Source organism: Saccopteryx bilineata, chromosome 5 (genome assembly GCF_036850765.1).
Source record: "Saccopteryx bilineata isolate mSacBil1 chromosome 5, mSacBil1_pri_phased_curated, whole genome shotgun sequence".
NCBI classification, from domain to species: domain Eukaryota; kingdom Metazoa; phylum Chordata; class Mammalia; order Chiroptera; family Emballonuridae; genus Saccopteryx; species Saccopteryx bilineata.
In genome coordinates, this window is record NC_089494.1 from 48,548,005 (window position 1) to 48,566,004 (window position 18,000).

The 18,000-nt window shown below is 35.8% G+C and overlaps 1 protein-coding gene across 1 annotated transcript in view; it reads left to right on the plus strand.

Annotated features, from left to right (window-relative positions):
• TFPI (tissue factor pathway inhibitor) overlaps positions 1–18,000 on the plus strand; it is a 54,092-nt gene that overhangs the window by 13,417 nt on the left and 22,675 nt on the right. The window contains exons 2-3 of the mRNA XM_066280100.1: positions 9,762–9,883; positions 16,056–16,253. Coding sequence (XP_066136197.1) covers positions 9,775–9,883; positions 16,056–16,253 — 307 coding nt within the window. The 5' untranslated portion in view covers positions 9,762–9,774. The remainder of the gene's footprint in view (positions 1–9,761; positions 9,884–16,055; positions 16,254–18,000) is intronic.

The following is an 18,000-nucleotide window of genomic DNA, read 5'->3' on the forward strand; positions in this document are numbered from 1 at the left end:
AATCTTATTTAATTTAAGGATGCTTTGGAAAAATCCAAGAGCTAGTCCTGCCCGTCACTTAATAAATCGTGTTATTTCCAACATCAGTTCTGTATATCTGCTCCAGTGGCGGCCCAATATGGTCAAGATATGGAAACCTAATAGATGAGGTGCCATTTTTTATTGAATTTATTGGGGTGACATTGGTTAATGCAATTATATCAGTTTTAGGTGCGCAATTCTATAAGAAATCATCTGCATGTTTTACTGTGTATTCACCAGCCCAAGTCAAGTCTCCTCACATCACATTTATCCCTCCTTTCTCTTCTTTTACCTCCTCCTGCCCCCATTTTCCCTCTGGTAAGGTTTTTTGTCTCTCTATAAGGTTTTTTGTTTGTTTGTTTGTTTGGGTTTTTTTTTTTTTGCTTAATCCCTTTTTCACCCAGCTACATAACCCCACTCCCCTCTGACAGTGGTCAGTCTATTCTCTGAATCTATGAGTCCGTTAGTTTATTGTGTTTATTAGAGATTCCACATATGAGAGAAATCGTATAGTACTTGTCTTTCTCTGACCGGTTTATTTCACTTAGCATAATTATATCCCGGCCCATTCAGGCTGTCACAAAAGGTAAGATTTTCTTCTTTTTTTAAAGTCAATTAGTCTTCCATTTGTAAATACAGCACAGATTTTTTATCCATCCATCTACTGATGGTCACTTGGGCTGTTTCCAAATCTTGGCTATTATAAATATTTCTGCAATGAACCTAGATGTGCATATATTCTTTTAAATTAGTATGTCAGGTTTCTTCAGATATATTCCCAGAATTGGAATTGTTGGATCATAAGGCAGTTCCAGTTTTAATTTTGGGGGTAACTTCATACTGTTTTCCACAGTGACTGCACCAAATCTGCATTCCCACCAACAGTGCGCAGGGGTTCCTTTTTCTCCACATCTTCATCAACACCTGTTGTTTGTGGATTTATTGATGATAGCCATTCTGACAGGTGTGAGGTGATATCTCATTCTAGTTTTAATTTGCATTTTTCTAATGATTAGTGATGTTGAGCAGCTTCCTTTCATGTATCTATTGGCCATCAGTATGTGCTCTATGTAGAAGTATCTATTCAGGACCTTTGCCTATTTTTAATTAAATTATTTTTAAAAAATTTAGTGTCATAAATAAATAATCCTGATGCCAAAATATAGCAATGACTCTGTGTTCCAGGAATTTGGGCAGAAGGTAGGCCCCCTAAGGATCAGCCAAATTGAGTGGATGAAAGTAATAAACACCACGAGAATCACATTAGCCACTGCTGAGCAGAAAATCGAAGTTATTCTTCAAGTTATGTATTTTCCCTTTTCCTGGTTGTCAGGTTTTTGTCTCTCCTGTCTTTCATTGTTACACCATGAATAAAGAAGCAGCCAAAATGTAATTTCTTTCTTTTAGACTTGGCAAAATACTCCTTTTGCTTAGAGATTAATAGTAAAGCTTTTAGGAAGAAAATGTTCAACAATATGTGATAAAGAAAATCTCAATTAAGAAGTTTAAATTATATATGCACCATACTGATCATATATATTACATAAATGCAATATTTGATTTTCCAGATTAACTTAAAAATGATAAAAATAATGAGAGTATACCCCAAAGTGATAATAGATCATAACTGTCTACTATTTGTGTCATACCTTTTCCAAGATGATGTACTAGGAATCTAATGCTATAATTATAGCCTACTATTGGTTTTTCTATAAACAGTAATACCACCTCTTTACTAGAATTGTTCTATTCAGGTATTCTATTTCACCATGATTTAGTTTTAGTAGGAATTTATCCATTTCTTCTAGGTTATCCAATTTGTTGGCATATAATCGTTCATAATAATCTTAAGATCTTTTGTATTTCTGTGATATCAGTTGTAACATCTCCTCTTTCATTTCTGTATTTATTTGAGTCTTCTCTCTTTTTTTTCTTGGTGAATCTCACTAAAGGCTTGTCAATATTATTTACCTCTTCAAAGAACCAGCTCTTTGTCTCATTTCGGTATTGTCTTTTATCTCTATTTCATTAATTTCTGCTCTAATCTTTGTTATTTCCTTCCTTCTATTAATTTTAGGCTTTGTTTTTCTTTTTCTAGTTTTTTTTTTTTTTTTTTTTTTTTTTTTTTTTTTTTTACAGGGACAGAGAGAGAGATAGATAGGGACAGACAAACAAGAACGGAGAGAGATGAGAAGCATCAATCATCAGTTTTTCGTTGCGACACCTTAGTTGTTCATTGATTGCTTTCTCATATATGCCTTGACTGCGGGCCTACAGCAGACCGAGTAACCCCTTTCTGGAGCCAGCGACCTTGGGTCCAAGCTGGTGAGCTTTTTGCTCAAGCCAGATGAGCCTGCGCTCAAGCCAGTGACCTTGGGGTCTCGAACTTGGGTCCTCCGCATCCCAGTCCGACGCTCTATCCACTGCACCACCACTTTTTCTAGTTCCTTGAGGTGTAAAGTTAAGTTGTTTATTTGAGACTTTTCTTGTTTCTTGATGTAGGCTTTTATCGCTATGAACTTCCCTTTTAGCACTACCTTTGCTATATTCTGCAGCTTTTGCGATGTTCCATTTCCATTTTCATTTAAATCAATGTATTTTTTATCTTTGATTTCTTCTTTGACTCATTGTTTGTCCAGTGGCATGTTGTTTAATATCTACCTATTTGTGAATTTTTCAGTTTCCTTCATGTAATTAATTTCTCATTTCATATCATACTATTGTAGCTGGAAAAGATGCTTGATATGATTTCAGTCCTCTTAAATTTAAATAAAAGCAAATAAAACATGAGACATGTTTTGTGGCCTAACATATGATCTGACCTGGTAAATGTTCCATGTTTCATGTACACTTGAGAAGAATGTGCGGATGAACTGTTAACGTCTCTGTTCTAATGTGTCGTTTATTGCGAGGTTTCCTTATTGGTTTTCTGTTTGGATGATATAGTCATTGATGTAAGCAGGATATTAAAGCCCAATATTATTTTTGTATATCTGCCTATTTCTCCTTTTAGGTCTGTTAATATCTGCTTTACGTATTTTGTTTGTTAGGTATATAAATATTTATAAATGTTATATCATCTTTGTCAGTATGAAACACCTATCTTTGTTTCTTTTACAGGTTTTGTTTTAAAGTTTATTGTGTATGATATACTATATTTCGCCATGTATGAGACGTCCTCATGTATAAGACACACCTTAATTTGGGGGCCCGAATTTGAAAAAAAAATGTATTACATAAAGTTATGGAACTCAAGCTTTATTCATCATAAAATTCATACAACTCATCACTGTCAAAACTCTCATCCATTAGCTTGTCCTCATCTGTGTCTGATGACAAATCATTGTCTTCAACAATGAGAGCAAAAACAAGCGCGAAAATGCGGTAACTGCATGTAAAAAAATCTACAACCACTGTATAAGATGCAGGCAGTTTTTAGAGCCCAAATTTTTTGAAAAGGGGTACATCTTATACATGGGGAAATATGGTAAATATGGCTACTCCAGCTTTTTTTTTTTTTCATAAAATCTCGTTTTTTTGTTTTTTACTTTCAGTCTCTTTGTGTCCTTACATCTAAAGTGAGTCTTTTGTAGGCAGCTTGTAGATGGGACTGGCTTTTTCATCCATTTGGTCACCTTTTCTTTTGATTGAAACATTTAGCCCATTTAAAGTATTTATTGATAGGTATGTGCTTATTACCATTTTGTTAATTGTTTACTAGCTGTTTTTATAGTTTCTTTTTTTTCTGTTGCTTTTTGTGGGTTGATAACATTTTTAGTGGTATATTTTTCTTTGTCTTTATCTTTGGTGTTTTCAGTATAGGTTTTTGCTTTGCTATAGGTATATGTTGCTATATGGAAATTTCATGGTAACCAAAAAGCAAATACATTTATTTTACCTAATTACTTATTTTCTTATCCCACCTTTCTTTAGTCATTTCTCCTACACTCTTGATATCTCTTTTGATTGGATTTCAGCAGTTACCCTTGTCTTCCTCCTTTGATTTGGAAAAGACCTGTCACTTAAACAAAATTTTATAAATATGAAACATACTCCATTCATGTTATATTTTTTTTCAAATTTTTGTCTAGACAAATTTTTAATTGAAATATTTTATACCTCAAGAAAAGTGGAATAAGCAAAACAAAGGATACAATTAGAAAAAAAATATGGATGGATGGCCATTCCATCACCTTCGTTTCTAATCAACTCAATTTTGGTGGGATTTGTAGAAATAAATAAAACGCATGGATATATCCAGAGGTCCACACAGCAATCTAATTTTAGCTTACAAAGCTTATCCTAATTTATTTATCAAGTATTACTTCTCAGTAATTATTTTAGTATTGACAGTAGAATTCTGAATATTATACAAAAAGTCAACACTGAAAATGGAAAATGCTTTAGTTATAGAGAAAATAAACATATAAGAAAATATATAAGTGATAATAAGTGCTATTCAAAAAACAAAACAACGCATTGCTGGTAGAAATGTAAAATTATGCAGCTGCTTTAGAAAACAGTCTGGCAGCTCCTGAAATGATTACACAGAATTATCATCTGACCTAACAATTCGATTCCTAGGAATATATCCCAAGAGAAATAAAAACATATGTTCACACAAAAACTTATATTTTTAGCACAGATGTTTATAGCAGCATTATTCATTACTCATAATATTAAAAAGAAAATAGAAAAAGTACATTGGTTCATAAACTAAAAAAATGGATAAATTTGTATATCTATACAATAGAACTTTTGAGCAATAAAAGGAAATGAGGTACTATATATGCTACAGCATAGATATACCTTGAAAACAGTAAACCAAGTGAAAGAAGCCTGACACAAAAGGTCATATATTATAGTATTCTACTTATATGAAATGTATATAATTTGGCAATATAGAGAGACAGAAAGTAAATTAATGGTTTCCTAGGGATGTCAACATTGGGAAATTGTGTGGGAGGCAGGAATGTGTAAAGGGTAGGGTATTTCCTTATGAGTAATAAAATGTTCTACAAATTGATTGTGGCAATGTTTGTATAGCTCTATGATGGCCATACTAATAGCTATTGAATTATTGAAAACTCAAAATTAAAAATTAAAAATTTGTGCTCATCAAAAGATACTTATATAAAAATGAAAAAGGTAAGCCAAAGACCTAGATAAAAATCTTTATGATATGTGTTTGTCAAAGAACTAATTCATAATATATAAAGACCTCCTATAACTCAATAATGAAAAGATTTTAAAACCTTTGGGGAAAACGCCAGGTTACTGGGATGGAGAATGACAGAGGAACTAACTGGTGGTGATTTTTTAAAAAACATGGTGCTCAAAGATCTTTCAGAAGAGAGGATATCTGACAAGGGTTCTGACAAAAATGAGGAGTCTGCCATTCTAATAGCTTGTAGAAGAGTGTTCCCACAACAGGAAATATAAATTTCAAAGTACTAAATCTAGAATGGGTATGGTTTCTTCAAGAGTCAGCAGTTTTAATGGAGCTACAAATCAGGAGGAAGTGCTCAGAAAGCTGAGTAATTTTGGAAAAGACTGACAGGTAGTCAAGTTGGAAGGAGAGCTATGAATAACTTAATGGACCCCCCTTTCCTTGGTGAAATAATCTTGCCTTGTGATGATGGTGATACACCAAAAATGTCTCCCAGCTCCTGCATATTACTTTCACTGCTCTTTCACAGGTCCACTTATAATGGCTACTGCACTTGGTCCAGAACTGAATTTATCCCTAATATGCACAATAATCGGTACTTATATTAATTTATCTAGTTGTATGACTAGCACAATGATTCATTTTGGATATACTTTAACTAAAGGTTAAAAATTGATCTGCAAATTAGCATTAAAGTAAATAAAAAATGTAAATTATACAACAGAACTATAAATTATTCTGCAAAGGGTGTAAAATGTTCACATGCATACATTTTTAGAATCAGAAAAGAATTTAAGAAAAATTTAGCCCAAGTCATACATTTTATAAAACTGGTTCAGAAACAAATTTATTTCTAAAAGTTATTTAACAGGTTGATGACAGTATAAGCTTGGATTTTTCTGCTTATTTTTCCAATATATAAATAGAATTTTATTCAAGTTAAATAATTTAATGTATATTTGTTGTTCACTACTATATGTCAGATATTTACAAAACTATCTTGATAATTTATCTAGGCACTTAAAATTGCGTTTTTATTTAACTCAATAGGTTGAGTGTAAAATTCTTTTGTTCAGATAATTAAATCTCCCTTAGTATCTGACATATTATTATGCACAACCAAGTTACTAACATAATACATCCATATAATATACTCTTGCTTACATAACTTCTGGTGAAAAATTATGAGTCAAAGGGGACTTAGCCAGAAACTTTGAAGCAACCCAAGAACCACTATGACCAACTACTTACCATGGCACAAAATTACTCTTGGTTTTAAAAAGAAAATAATGGAAAATCTATTTTTACTTAGATGTTTGAAGAAGATATTAACAAGTCTAACTGGTTCTCTGGAGGAGATAAATTTAAATAAATGCCTAGAGCATTTTTGACTGAACTGTCACAATATACCTTGCTTGATAGGTCACACATAACAAATGGCTTTTTAAAATTACTAAGTGAGAGGTGGAGAGGCAGAGACAGACTCCCACATGTGCTCCAACCAGGATCTACCCAGCAAGCCCCATACAAGATGATGCTCTACCCATCTGGGGCCACTGCTCTGTTGCTCAGCAACTGAGCTATTTTAGCACCTGAGGCAAGGCCATTGAGCCATCCTCAGTGCCTGGGCCAACTTTGCTTGAACAATTTGAGCCACGGCTGCAGGAGGGGAAGAAAGAGAGATATAAGGGGGAGGAGTAAATGGTCGCTTTGGTGTGTGCCCTGATTGGGAATCAAACCTGGGTCTTCCATATGCTAGGCTGACGCTCCAGCTGAGCCAACTGGTCAGGGCATAAATGGCTTTTGAAGGAGATGTTTGAAAGAAACCAGGTGCAAAATTGCACCCACTGCAAGTTTAACTAATTAAGATCCTTGGCATTATTCTTGTGCCCGACCACTGATTTATTGCCAGTCTCATGCTATCCACAAACTTCATTAGGTTCGCTTCAGTGTTAGAAAAGTTTAAATAAATGATAACAGTTGGATCATTGAACAGTACATAAATTTAGAAGAAGAAATGCAAAATAATATTTTTGCAAGTACCTTCACAAATGATGCTATAGTTATCTCATGGAGGGGGGATAATCAAATGGAAGTTGAATAAAAAATTATGATTCTGTTGGTAAAAAAAAAACTGTGGTAAATAACTTTGAAAGCAGGAAAATATAAGTCAAACAAGGATGAAAATATTTGAATTATACTTTTAAACTGATGGATGCTGAGATATTGACCTACTGGGTGTTACACCTGGATAGTAGTTTTCCAAGTCAGCATATTTTCAAGCGGATCATCATGATGCGATGTAACACCAAAAGAACAAGAACAAAAATACCCAGGTGCTGTGAATCATCCCAGTCACTGTCTAAACCAGGGGTCCCCAAACTACGGCCCGCGGGTCGCATGCGGCCCCCTGAGGCCATTTATTCGGCCCCCGCCGCACTTCCGGAAGGGGCACCTCTTTCATTGGTGGTCAGTGAGAGGAGCATAGTTCCCATCGAAATACAGGTCAGTTTGTTGATTTAAATTTACTTGTTCTTTATTTTAAATATTGTATTTGTTCCTGTTTTGTTTTTTTACTTTAAAATAAAATATGTGCAGTGTGCATAGGGATTTGTTCATAGTTTTTTTTATAGTGCGGCCCTCCAGTGGTCTAAGGGACAGTGAACTGGCCCCCTGTGTAAAAAGTTTGGGGACCCCTGGTCTAAGGAGTGCAAGAGCAACCACCGGTTCCCGACAGTATTCAGCTCCCTGACCCCAGCCACTCCTGAGATCAAGCTTCAAGCCTGCCTTTCCAGTCCTCTTGTTCCACCTTCTCTAGAATGAATGAGTTAATGACCTTTTGTCCCAAACTCTCCTAGCTAGCTTCTGATTCTTGCAATCAAGGAAAGTCTAAAAATACTAACAATTGGACAATACTCTAGACGACCATGTTTAAAGAAAGTATCTTGATGGATTTAGATCGCAAGTTCTCATCATGTTCTCCAGTGGGCACCCAATCTCAGCCTGCTCTCTAAGTCGTGGGGTAGAAAAACGCGCCCGATTTTATACTCCAAGAGTAACCGGGTTGTCTAACTCAAAGAACCCAATGGAACCAGAAGAGTCACTGAAAAATATTTTGAAAAATAATACAAAGATTAGAAGTTTAGTTGATAGACTCTTCAAAAAGTATTTATGTGCACGGACGTATACACATATATAGATTTGTGGAGTCTAGTAGTTTATGGTGTGACTTAGAGGGTATATATCACTGCTACACTAAAAATCAAGTGTCTTAACTTTTCCAAAGTGTGAGAAAATAGGGTGTACATTTATTAGTGATTTTAACAAAGCTTAGAGCAAAGTGGCATTTATTACTTATAAAATGCTACCCACACCGTAATGGTATATCTTGTAGCTATATTCAAGATACACTAAACAGAGAATTCTCTAACTTGTTTTTGATGGAATATCTGTTCCTGCATTTGTGAATGTTTGCTGGTAAGAGTTCTCCTTCCTTCCTGACTGAGGCAGTATCAGTGGCTGACATGTGCACATAATCCTTCCTTTTTCTCTTCCCATAACGCTACATGAACATTTCATATTTCCTTTCACCTTTGAAACCAAAGACGAAATGGCCCTTTTAAAAAAAATTAAATATGCTTTTTCATTACTTTTTGCTAGGGATCTTGAAATCATTTTGAAACAGGAAACATCACTCTTCTGCTGAAATCTGTTTCCCTTACAGTGTAAATGTGTTAGTTTATCACTTAATGTCACTTGTCTGTGAAATGCTTCTGAATCAGAGAACTCCCCAAACTGAAGGTGGGAGAGCTGGGATAATGGGCTGGCTAGAATGTTAGCTGTTTCTCTTTTCAGCAGCTCTGTTTGCTATTTCATAGAAAGCCAGTTAGAAGTTGATTATAAACACTGAAATATATTGTACTTTAAAAAATATTTTATTGCTTGATTTTAGAGAGACAGAGACATGAACATAGATCTATTCCCATATGTGCCCTGACCAGGGATTGAACCAGCAACCATGTGATTTGGAACAGTCCTATAACCAACTGAGCTATCCAGCCAGGGCAGAAATATTATTTAAAGAAGACAAAGATGAAAATGTGTGTTGTTGTTTTTTTTTTAAAGAAGGACCAGAGCAAGGAGAAAGGCAGATAAGGAATTGAAATTGGCATTAATAAAGTAATAGAAAAATGCAAGGAAAAATTAAAATATAATTATTACTGACTGAGAAAGAACAGCTTTGAGAAAGATGTGGCAAATAGAATTGCATATGAATACAGATATTAAGACATACTTAGCCATGTTGATCAGCAATTACCCATGTCTCTCAATTATTTCCATTTGAATTTGTATTTTCAAGGTTGAAATATGACCTGTATACTTGATTTGAATATTATTAGATATATTAACTGAATTTGTGTGTCATGGAATTTGTGGACAAAGATATATAAGAATACCCATGAGATGTCAAAAACTTATATTTGGAGGCATGCATATGATTCTTACTAGTCTATTGACAATTCCACATTAACATGTTATTTATTAGAAATATTTGGGTTCTGTATTTCAGAGATAATTATACAATGAAGAAGAAACAGATTTTTTGGGCTTCTGTATTCCTGCTTCTTAGTTGTGCTTCTGTTGCTCTCAATGCTGATCTTGAGGAAGATGAGGACTACACAGACACTACAGGTAAAATGTTAGAAGCATTCTTCTTTTGAAGCTAGTCAAAGCTCTCCATTTTAATCCAAAATTTTGCTATCGCTTTTCTCCATTGAGTAGGAAAAATTGTCATCAAGCTGACATTTCTCTTAGGTTATATCTTCTCTGTAATGTGATGCATCAAACAAACAAACAAAACCTTAGTTCACAAAAAGAAGTCACATTAGCAAGAAAGACTTTTTTTTTCAAGCTATAATGTTAAACACTGAGTTATCTCCAGAAAATTGTGAGGAGCAATATGTTCTACGAACAACTCTCTGTGATCTTTGGCTGTGAAAAGTGAGAAGGAAAAGGAAACCACAGATAACTGAGGTTTCAGCCATTCTCTCTTTGCCTTTATTCCTCAAATAAGAAATTCCCAGATGAGTCCAATGTGACCATCTAATCCAGGGGTCCCCAAACTTTTTACACAGAGGGCCAGTTCACTGTCCCTCAGACCATTGGAGGGCCGGACTATAAAAAAAAACTATAAACAAATCCCTATGCACACTGCACATATCTTATTTTAAAGTAAAAAAACCGGGAACAAAGATAACATTTAAAATAAAGAACAAGTAAATTTAAATCAACAAACTGACCAGTATTTCAATGGGAACTATGCTTCTCTCACTGACCACCAATGAAAGAGGTGCCCCTTCTGGAAGTGCGGTGGGGGCCAGATAAATGGCCTCAGGGGGCCGCATGTGGCCCCGCGGACTGTAGTTTGGGACCCCTGATCTAATCAGTCAGGGCACCAAGAGATCTGGCCAGTAGAAGTCAGTTCTAGTCCCATAGAGCTCTGTGTCCAAAAATAGAATATTAACAATAGAACAAATAAAAGATTGTACAGTGATTATTATTATAGATTTCTTTAAAGTAATATTTTGTGGTAAATTAGTAAATTGATAGAAATCTCAAGTCGTTCGTAATAGTGAAAGATTATGAAAAAAGTGATAGCTTGTATTTGGGTGTATGTTTACAAAATACAAAATATTTTCATAAATACATTCTTATTTCATATCTTCACACTTGTTTCAAGTGCCTTCGTTCAATGTACATTCCTTGGATAATGATTGAATTATACATGTGCCTGAAACTGTGGTAGGGTCCAGGGAAGCAGTGCCGACTGACCCCAGCTCCCAAGAATCTCGGTTTCACATGGGAGACTAAAGGGTAGACAGGTTATTTCAATATAATATATTAAATGGAGCATCGTCCCGAAGCAGAGAGGTTGCCAGTGCGATCTCTAGTCAGGGCACATAGAGGGACAGAGCTATGCTCCTGTCTTATTCTCTCTCTCTCTCTCTCTCTCTCTCTCTCCCTTCCTCTCCCCTTCTCTCCCTCTAAAATTAATAAACAAAAATAAATAAAATTTTAAATAAAGTGATGGAGGCATGCACAGGGTACTGTTGTTGCTACAAAGAGGAAGGGAACTTACCTAACCTTGGTAATCTGAGGGCTGGGCAGAAGGAAGTGACCAAGTGGTACATGCTACATCACTCTAGCCTGCAGTAAAAAATGAGGCACTTTTCATGGATCTAAAGACCTGCGCCAGCTGGACCAACAGCTTGCAGCCGGGCCACCCATGCAGGCCCCTGGCCCACATTAGATGAATCCGGCTAATCAGTAGGTGAAAGACAAACCTAGCTAGAGACAACAGGGTCAGTCACATCCTACCCAGAAATAAAAAATAAAAGTATTGTAATCGCCACCAAATATATATCTGTGCTTATATAAATAAAAATAAAAAGGAGTGGCTCAAGTTCTAATATTTGGGAGGTTGGGTAGAGAAGAATATGGATAGTAAAATAATTCCTCACAGTGAAAAATCAGGCAACCTCATCTTGAGAATTGGAAGATGAATGGGTCCAAGTATTATCAATAATTCAGTTATATTGAGAAAATGCATGACTGTTAACCGGAAGGTTCGTGAATTTGTTGCTTCTACAGTCAGCCAAGAAACCAGAATTAGCCTATCACTAATTAAACCAAAGTTTAAAATTTCTAGATAAACCCAGACCAAACCCAGCCGGATAAGAAGACACTTTGATTTTAAAGCTAGACTTGAAGACCACTTAGCTGGCTAGCTGTGCAGTCTTATCCAGTTTGAGCTGTTTTGTTTTTAATTACTCACATGATAGCACGATCCCACACCTGAATCAATTTAATTTAGAGATGCCATTTATCACATTATGCCAAGGCCATGCCATTTTATAGAATTACATTATTTAATTAAAATAGTGTACTCTCATTTTATAGAAAAACATACCAGATTTTATTCTCCTACAAGTCAATCGTAGACTATTTTTTAAAATATTTTATTTATTGATTTTAGAGAATGGAGAGAGAGAGAAAGAGGGGGCAGAGGAGCAAAAAGCATCAGCTCATAGTTGCTTTTCTTTCTTTTTTTTTTTTTCTGAAGCTGGAAATGGGGAGGCAGTCAGACAGACTCCTGCATGCGCCCGACTGGGATCCACCCGGCAGGCCCACCAGGGGGCGATGCTCTGCCCATCCGGGGCGTCGCTCTGTCGCGACCAGAGCCACTCTAGCGCCTGAGGCAGAGGCCACAGAGCCATCTCCAGCGCCCCAGCCATCCCCAGCACCGGGGCCATCTTTGCTGCCTTGGCTGCAGGAGGAGAAGAGAGAGACAGAGAGGAAGGAGAGGGGGACGGGTGGAGAAGCAGATGGGCGCTTCTCCCGTGTGCCCTGGCCGGGAATCGAACCTGGGACTTCCACACGCCAGGCCAATGCTCTACCACTGAGCCAACCGGCCAGGGCCCATAGTTGCTTTTTCTATGCCCCTAGGCAAGTCAGGGTTTAGAACCAGTGACCTCAGAGCTCCACGTGGCACCCTGCTCATGTGACCTCAGCGCTCCAGGGGCATCCCACCCACGTGACCTCAGCGCTCCACCGGGCACCCCACCCACTGTGCCGTCACAGGTCAGTACGGCAATAGTTGACTATTTTTAACCAGTCTAACCTGCAGTGAGGATGAAATAAAATAAACTTCTCAAAAATATAAAAAATGATAATCATAAAAACAATGGTGATAGTTTTTTGTTTTTGTTTTTGGTTTGTTTTTTTTATTTTTAATTCCTTGGGACTGGTAGAGAGAAAATTAGCAGGCAGCATTTAGAGAAAGACGGTTTATCTCTTTCTTATAAGATGTAGATGGAGAATCTGACTGACCTAAACTCAAAATAGCTTTGTAAAATTAGACGTGTTATGTAAACCCTCACTCTCAGTGTCCTAACCTACAAATAAGTGATAAATAACTTGTTTGTGTAGTTGTTAATACCAACTGCAAAAAGCATCTGACTTTGTCTGACACAGAGAAGTCAAAGCACTCTATATTCCTCCCTTCCAGAAATCTTTTTGTCAGAAAGTGGAGCAACATGTAGATTCCTAGTAAGTTGCCTTAAGTTCTAGGTTCCCAAACAAGTCCCAGGAGAGTGAAGATTCCAACAAAGATGCTACATGTCTCCAAATGTTATCATGAACTTCCATCCAACATCCCAGGACAGCAGGCGGGAAGAGTAAGATTATAATCCTCCGATGGTGAGACATAAAATACAAGAAATTGATGACAAAATCGCTAAATATAAACCATATTTGTATTTATCTGGCTGCATTGTATTAAATTCCTATGACATTGCCCTAGATATGTTTTCTAGTCTCATTGCCTTTGATCAATCCTTGGTACTGTCAACACTTTCTTCAAATCTCAGTTTTGCAACTCAGGTATTCCTGACTGCTTCAGACAAGTGTAAGCATCTCATTATACACTTGCACAGCACTCTGAACTTCTTGAATATTTATCTAAGTAAATCTTTAGTGTCCGCATGTCCATGAAAAGGAAGACTGCAGCCACATAATATACTTACCACTATTGTAGCTGCTGGGACAGCACAGTGTCTGACACAGGGTCGATACAAGATTGTTGACTTTCAAAAAAGTTTATCCAAAGTAAGAAAGGAAAACAATATGGATTTCCATCTCTCTTGAGTGGAATGGCATGGTACTGTGTCTACTTACCCATGTCAGGGACACTGTATTCAAGTGTGGGTAGCAAGTTCATTGCGCATAGTTTCAGGATTTGGGCAAGAAAAATACATTAAGATGTGAATGTACATATGAATAGTTAGGTAATGATTAATAAAATAGTTAATAAAGGTTAATTCTTAGTGTTTTCTGTTAGATTCAGGGAGTACTGGGGCCGCCAAAGAGTATAACTATTGAAGGAACAGGGAGTGTTGCAAAGAGTGTAACTATTGAAGGAACAGTAAGTGCTGATATAGCTCCTGTGAGGCTGGGAACAAAGAAGGTCAGAGACCCTTATCAGAAGTTTAGGTTTGAAATTTGCCACTAAGCTAAAACTGGCCCCTGTTGCTATGCCGGCCCCTGTTGCTGTACTGCGTGTGACCTCCCTAGCCAATAGCTAAACTGCCACATCTGCTTCTGTCTATGCTTGCTCACTTAGGATATATAAGGGCCTGGCTGTAAGCTCCAGGTGCGGCTTCCGTTTGCAGCTCCTTGTGGGCACGGTGTCTACGGACATCTCGGGAGTTCACCCCTGCACAGGTTAAACTGGCCAATAAAGTAACATCTTAACTCCTGAAAGTCTCCGACATTTGTTCTCATACCCAGTGGATGCTACATTTTCTTTAGGAAAATAGCATAAAATCATTACCTACTTTCATCACTGGAAAACCTTTTTTAGTTTCCATAAAATGAATTTTAAGAAAAAAAAATGATTGATTGGAAATTATATACTTAAGTTTTTATGCTTTACCTATGTGCCAATTTATGAATGTCAGTCACACAGATCTATGACAATATCACTCAGTTATCAAGAATGTGTGAAATGTCTGCTGTAAAACTACATGGGGAACAATTATAGGGCATGAATTGAGCAATTAATTTTTTCAGTGCTATTTTATAATTTGGAAAATGAAGATAATGTCCAACTCAGAAGTTTGTTGTGATAATTAAATGATATCATTAGAAAACGTGAAGCATAGTATTTATTCAGAATATTAGCTTCTTATTACTAGCATTAGGCTATACTTTCATTTTTTTGTGGTGCACTGCTGCTATCTGGTGGCACAGTGACTAAATAGCAGCTTAAACTTGGGATGAGTATTTCCTTAACAGAAAATTTAAAGTAAAAGATGATGATAAGGACTATCAAATATATTAAGAGTAAAAAGTAGAGGTATTATCAATTAGAACAAAATTCAAATAAATTGATTTATAATACATAGGTTTTTTTACTTAAAATTAATTCTGTTAATATTATCAGACTTGATAAATATCAAGTCTGAGAATTTTAGATGAGTTTTCTGTATGTACAAATCCCTCCTCTCCAATATAAGAAATTTTCTGTGACAAAGTGACTGAATATTTAGAGAAAATTATAACTTGAGGTCAAAAGAATTGACTCATTCTATTTTAAAACATATAAAGCATTGTTGTTTCAATGTTGTTAAAAAAATAATCAAGATAAGTAAAAAGAATTTACCCTGACATAGACAGACAGGTAGATAGATGATAGATAGATAGATAGATAGATAGATAGATAGATAGATAGATAGATAGATATAGAGATAGATAAAACACCTGAATGTTCATAATTAGGGAATGGTTTACTTTAGCATGGTATATACATATATATAAATATGAATACACGCTTGCTTTTAAAGAGTTGTTTTGTGTGTAAAAAGTGATACAATTGAGGATTGGGAGGAGCACTCAAAGAATTGTCTATAACAACTGTCCTTAAAAATGACTGAATTAAAAAGGAGGTCTCTGCTTATTTGTAAGCTCAACACATCAGTTACCTTACAATTACTACTCAATTGTATGTCAGCCAGCTGGTATAGAAGTAAGCAATAACAAGAGTCTAGAAAAATTATTCTATAATTATTTTATTAATCAACTATTAAAGTTTAGTCATTAATAAAACCTGTCTCATTTGGTGGGTTTATAAACTTTACCTTTTTGATAGCTATGAATAACTTTTTATGGTTTCCTGTATCAGCCTGGTTTATTGTACTTTTCCTTAAAGTTAGAATATATTTAAAAGGAAATAAAAAGGAAACAAATACATTACTACAATGTTGACAAAGGATTATATGTTATAGCTTTTATTTTTACTTCCTAGATGCTGAGTTACCACCACTGAAACTTGTAAATCCATTTTGCGCATATAAAGCGGATAATGGCCCATGCAGAGCAATGCTGACGAGATTTTACTTCAACATTCTCACTCAACAGTGTGAAGAATTTATGTATGGGGGGTGTGAAGGAAATGAGAATCGATTTATAAGTCTGGAAGAGTGCAAAGAAAAATGTACAATAGGTAAGTTTCTGGGGACAGAGCTTTTTAGGGTTTCTTCTTTTATATTTTTTCACATTTTCAGCATTTGTGTTCACTTTTTATATTTTTTTCATATCAGTCAGGATAAAATATAGTAAGCCCCATTTATTGTCCTATCATCTCTACCATAACAAAGATGGAAGAAAAATACTGAAGTTGGCAGAAAAGGTTTTATATCTGCCATGAAGTGAGTGTAATTTAGCAGCTAGTAGCTGGCAGGAAAGACTTTGTTAGTCACATTGACTTAGACTTTACCAATACAGTGATCTCATAGCTGTCCCCATTTAAGATAATAAATCTGAGAATCCACTTTGAGGCTGTCACGAGCTACTAATTAGAAAATTCTGAGATGCACTGGAGAGCAGAAATACATGTATAAAGTTAAATCATTCTCTTTGAAACCTTGGAATACTATAGAAAAGAAATACCATTCATGCTGATCCATGTGGACTTCACTGAACCGAACTTTTCATATTGTTACTCTGTAATAAGGTTTGAAAGCACATCATATTGTCATTAAATTTCGTTGAATCTTTATTCTGCTTTAATCTCATTAAAACACATATTTTTGCAAATTGTACACATTGCAATATTGTATGTAGTTTTATCTCTTTTCATTGAGATAAATTCTAAATAATTACTGGTCAAAATTTAGAATGTTTTTATTTCAGCTTTATTTTTTTGAATTCTAAACTCTGAAAAATGGAATAATCTGAGCTGTCTTTATTTCTCCAGTTTCTAACCTCAAAGTCCCCCGTGGCATGTTCTTATAGCTAGCTCCACTACTAGGTAGAATAGGGTACTACAGAGATGGTATGCTTAGTTAGTAACACAAGGTGTCCTGCTTTTGCCAAGCAGGCAGCTCTGCATTCTCACACTCATAATGCTCTCAGAAACAGTTTTTGCAAAACAGTATTGACATCTTAATGATATTGACCTGTGGGAAAATCTCAACAAAGTAAAAAGAGAACCTTTCTCCTCTCTGACTCTATTGAGATGCTTTGATATATATAGTCCAGAGCTGACAGAAAAGAATTGATGTGAATACATTTCTTTGACCTCGGAGCACTTACTTTGACCTCAGAGCACTTACTTTGCTACTTCTTCCTCATATATGTGCTAGAAATGTTACTAAGACAGAATAGGCAGTTCAGTGCTCTTCTGTGGTACCTTTAGTTTTTATGATTGCCCAGGCATTTTCCATTCATTACAGATTTCTATAAGCCATTCTCTTCCATACGGCATGCTGGTGCATTTCAGCCACAGTTCTAGCTGGTGTGTTTCAATCCCAGTTAAGGGTGAGAAGCCTAAGCATAGCACGGTGGCCTCCCTGGTAGAGGACGTGGAGATTAGAAATTGGTATGCTGAGGTGCTGGGTTTTTAGGAACATTCTGTAGGAGAGAATGGACTTATGTAGGGAAGAATTACAAAAATATGGTTAGCAAGCCTTTCAAGTTTGTCACTAAATAATAAAGCTCCATCCCTCTAGAAATTTTATGAATTTGAGAAAATAATTATCAGGGATGTTGTATTTGCTTTTTAGAATTTTTAACTTCTATTTCCTTTTTATTGAATTTATTGGGGTGATACTGGTTAACAAATGATATAGGTTAAAAGTGCACAATTCTACAACACATCATCTGTACACTGTATTGTGTGTTCACCACCCCCACTCAAGTCTCTGTCCATCACCATTTATTTCCCCCTATATCCTCTCTGACCTCCTCCC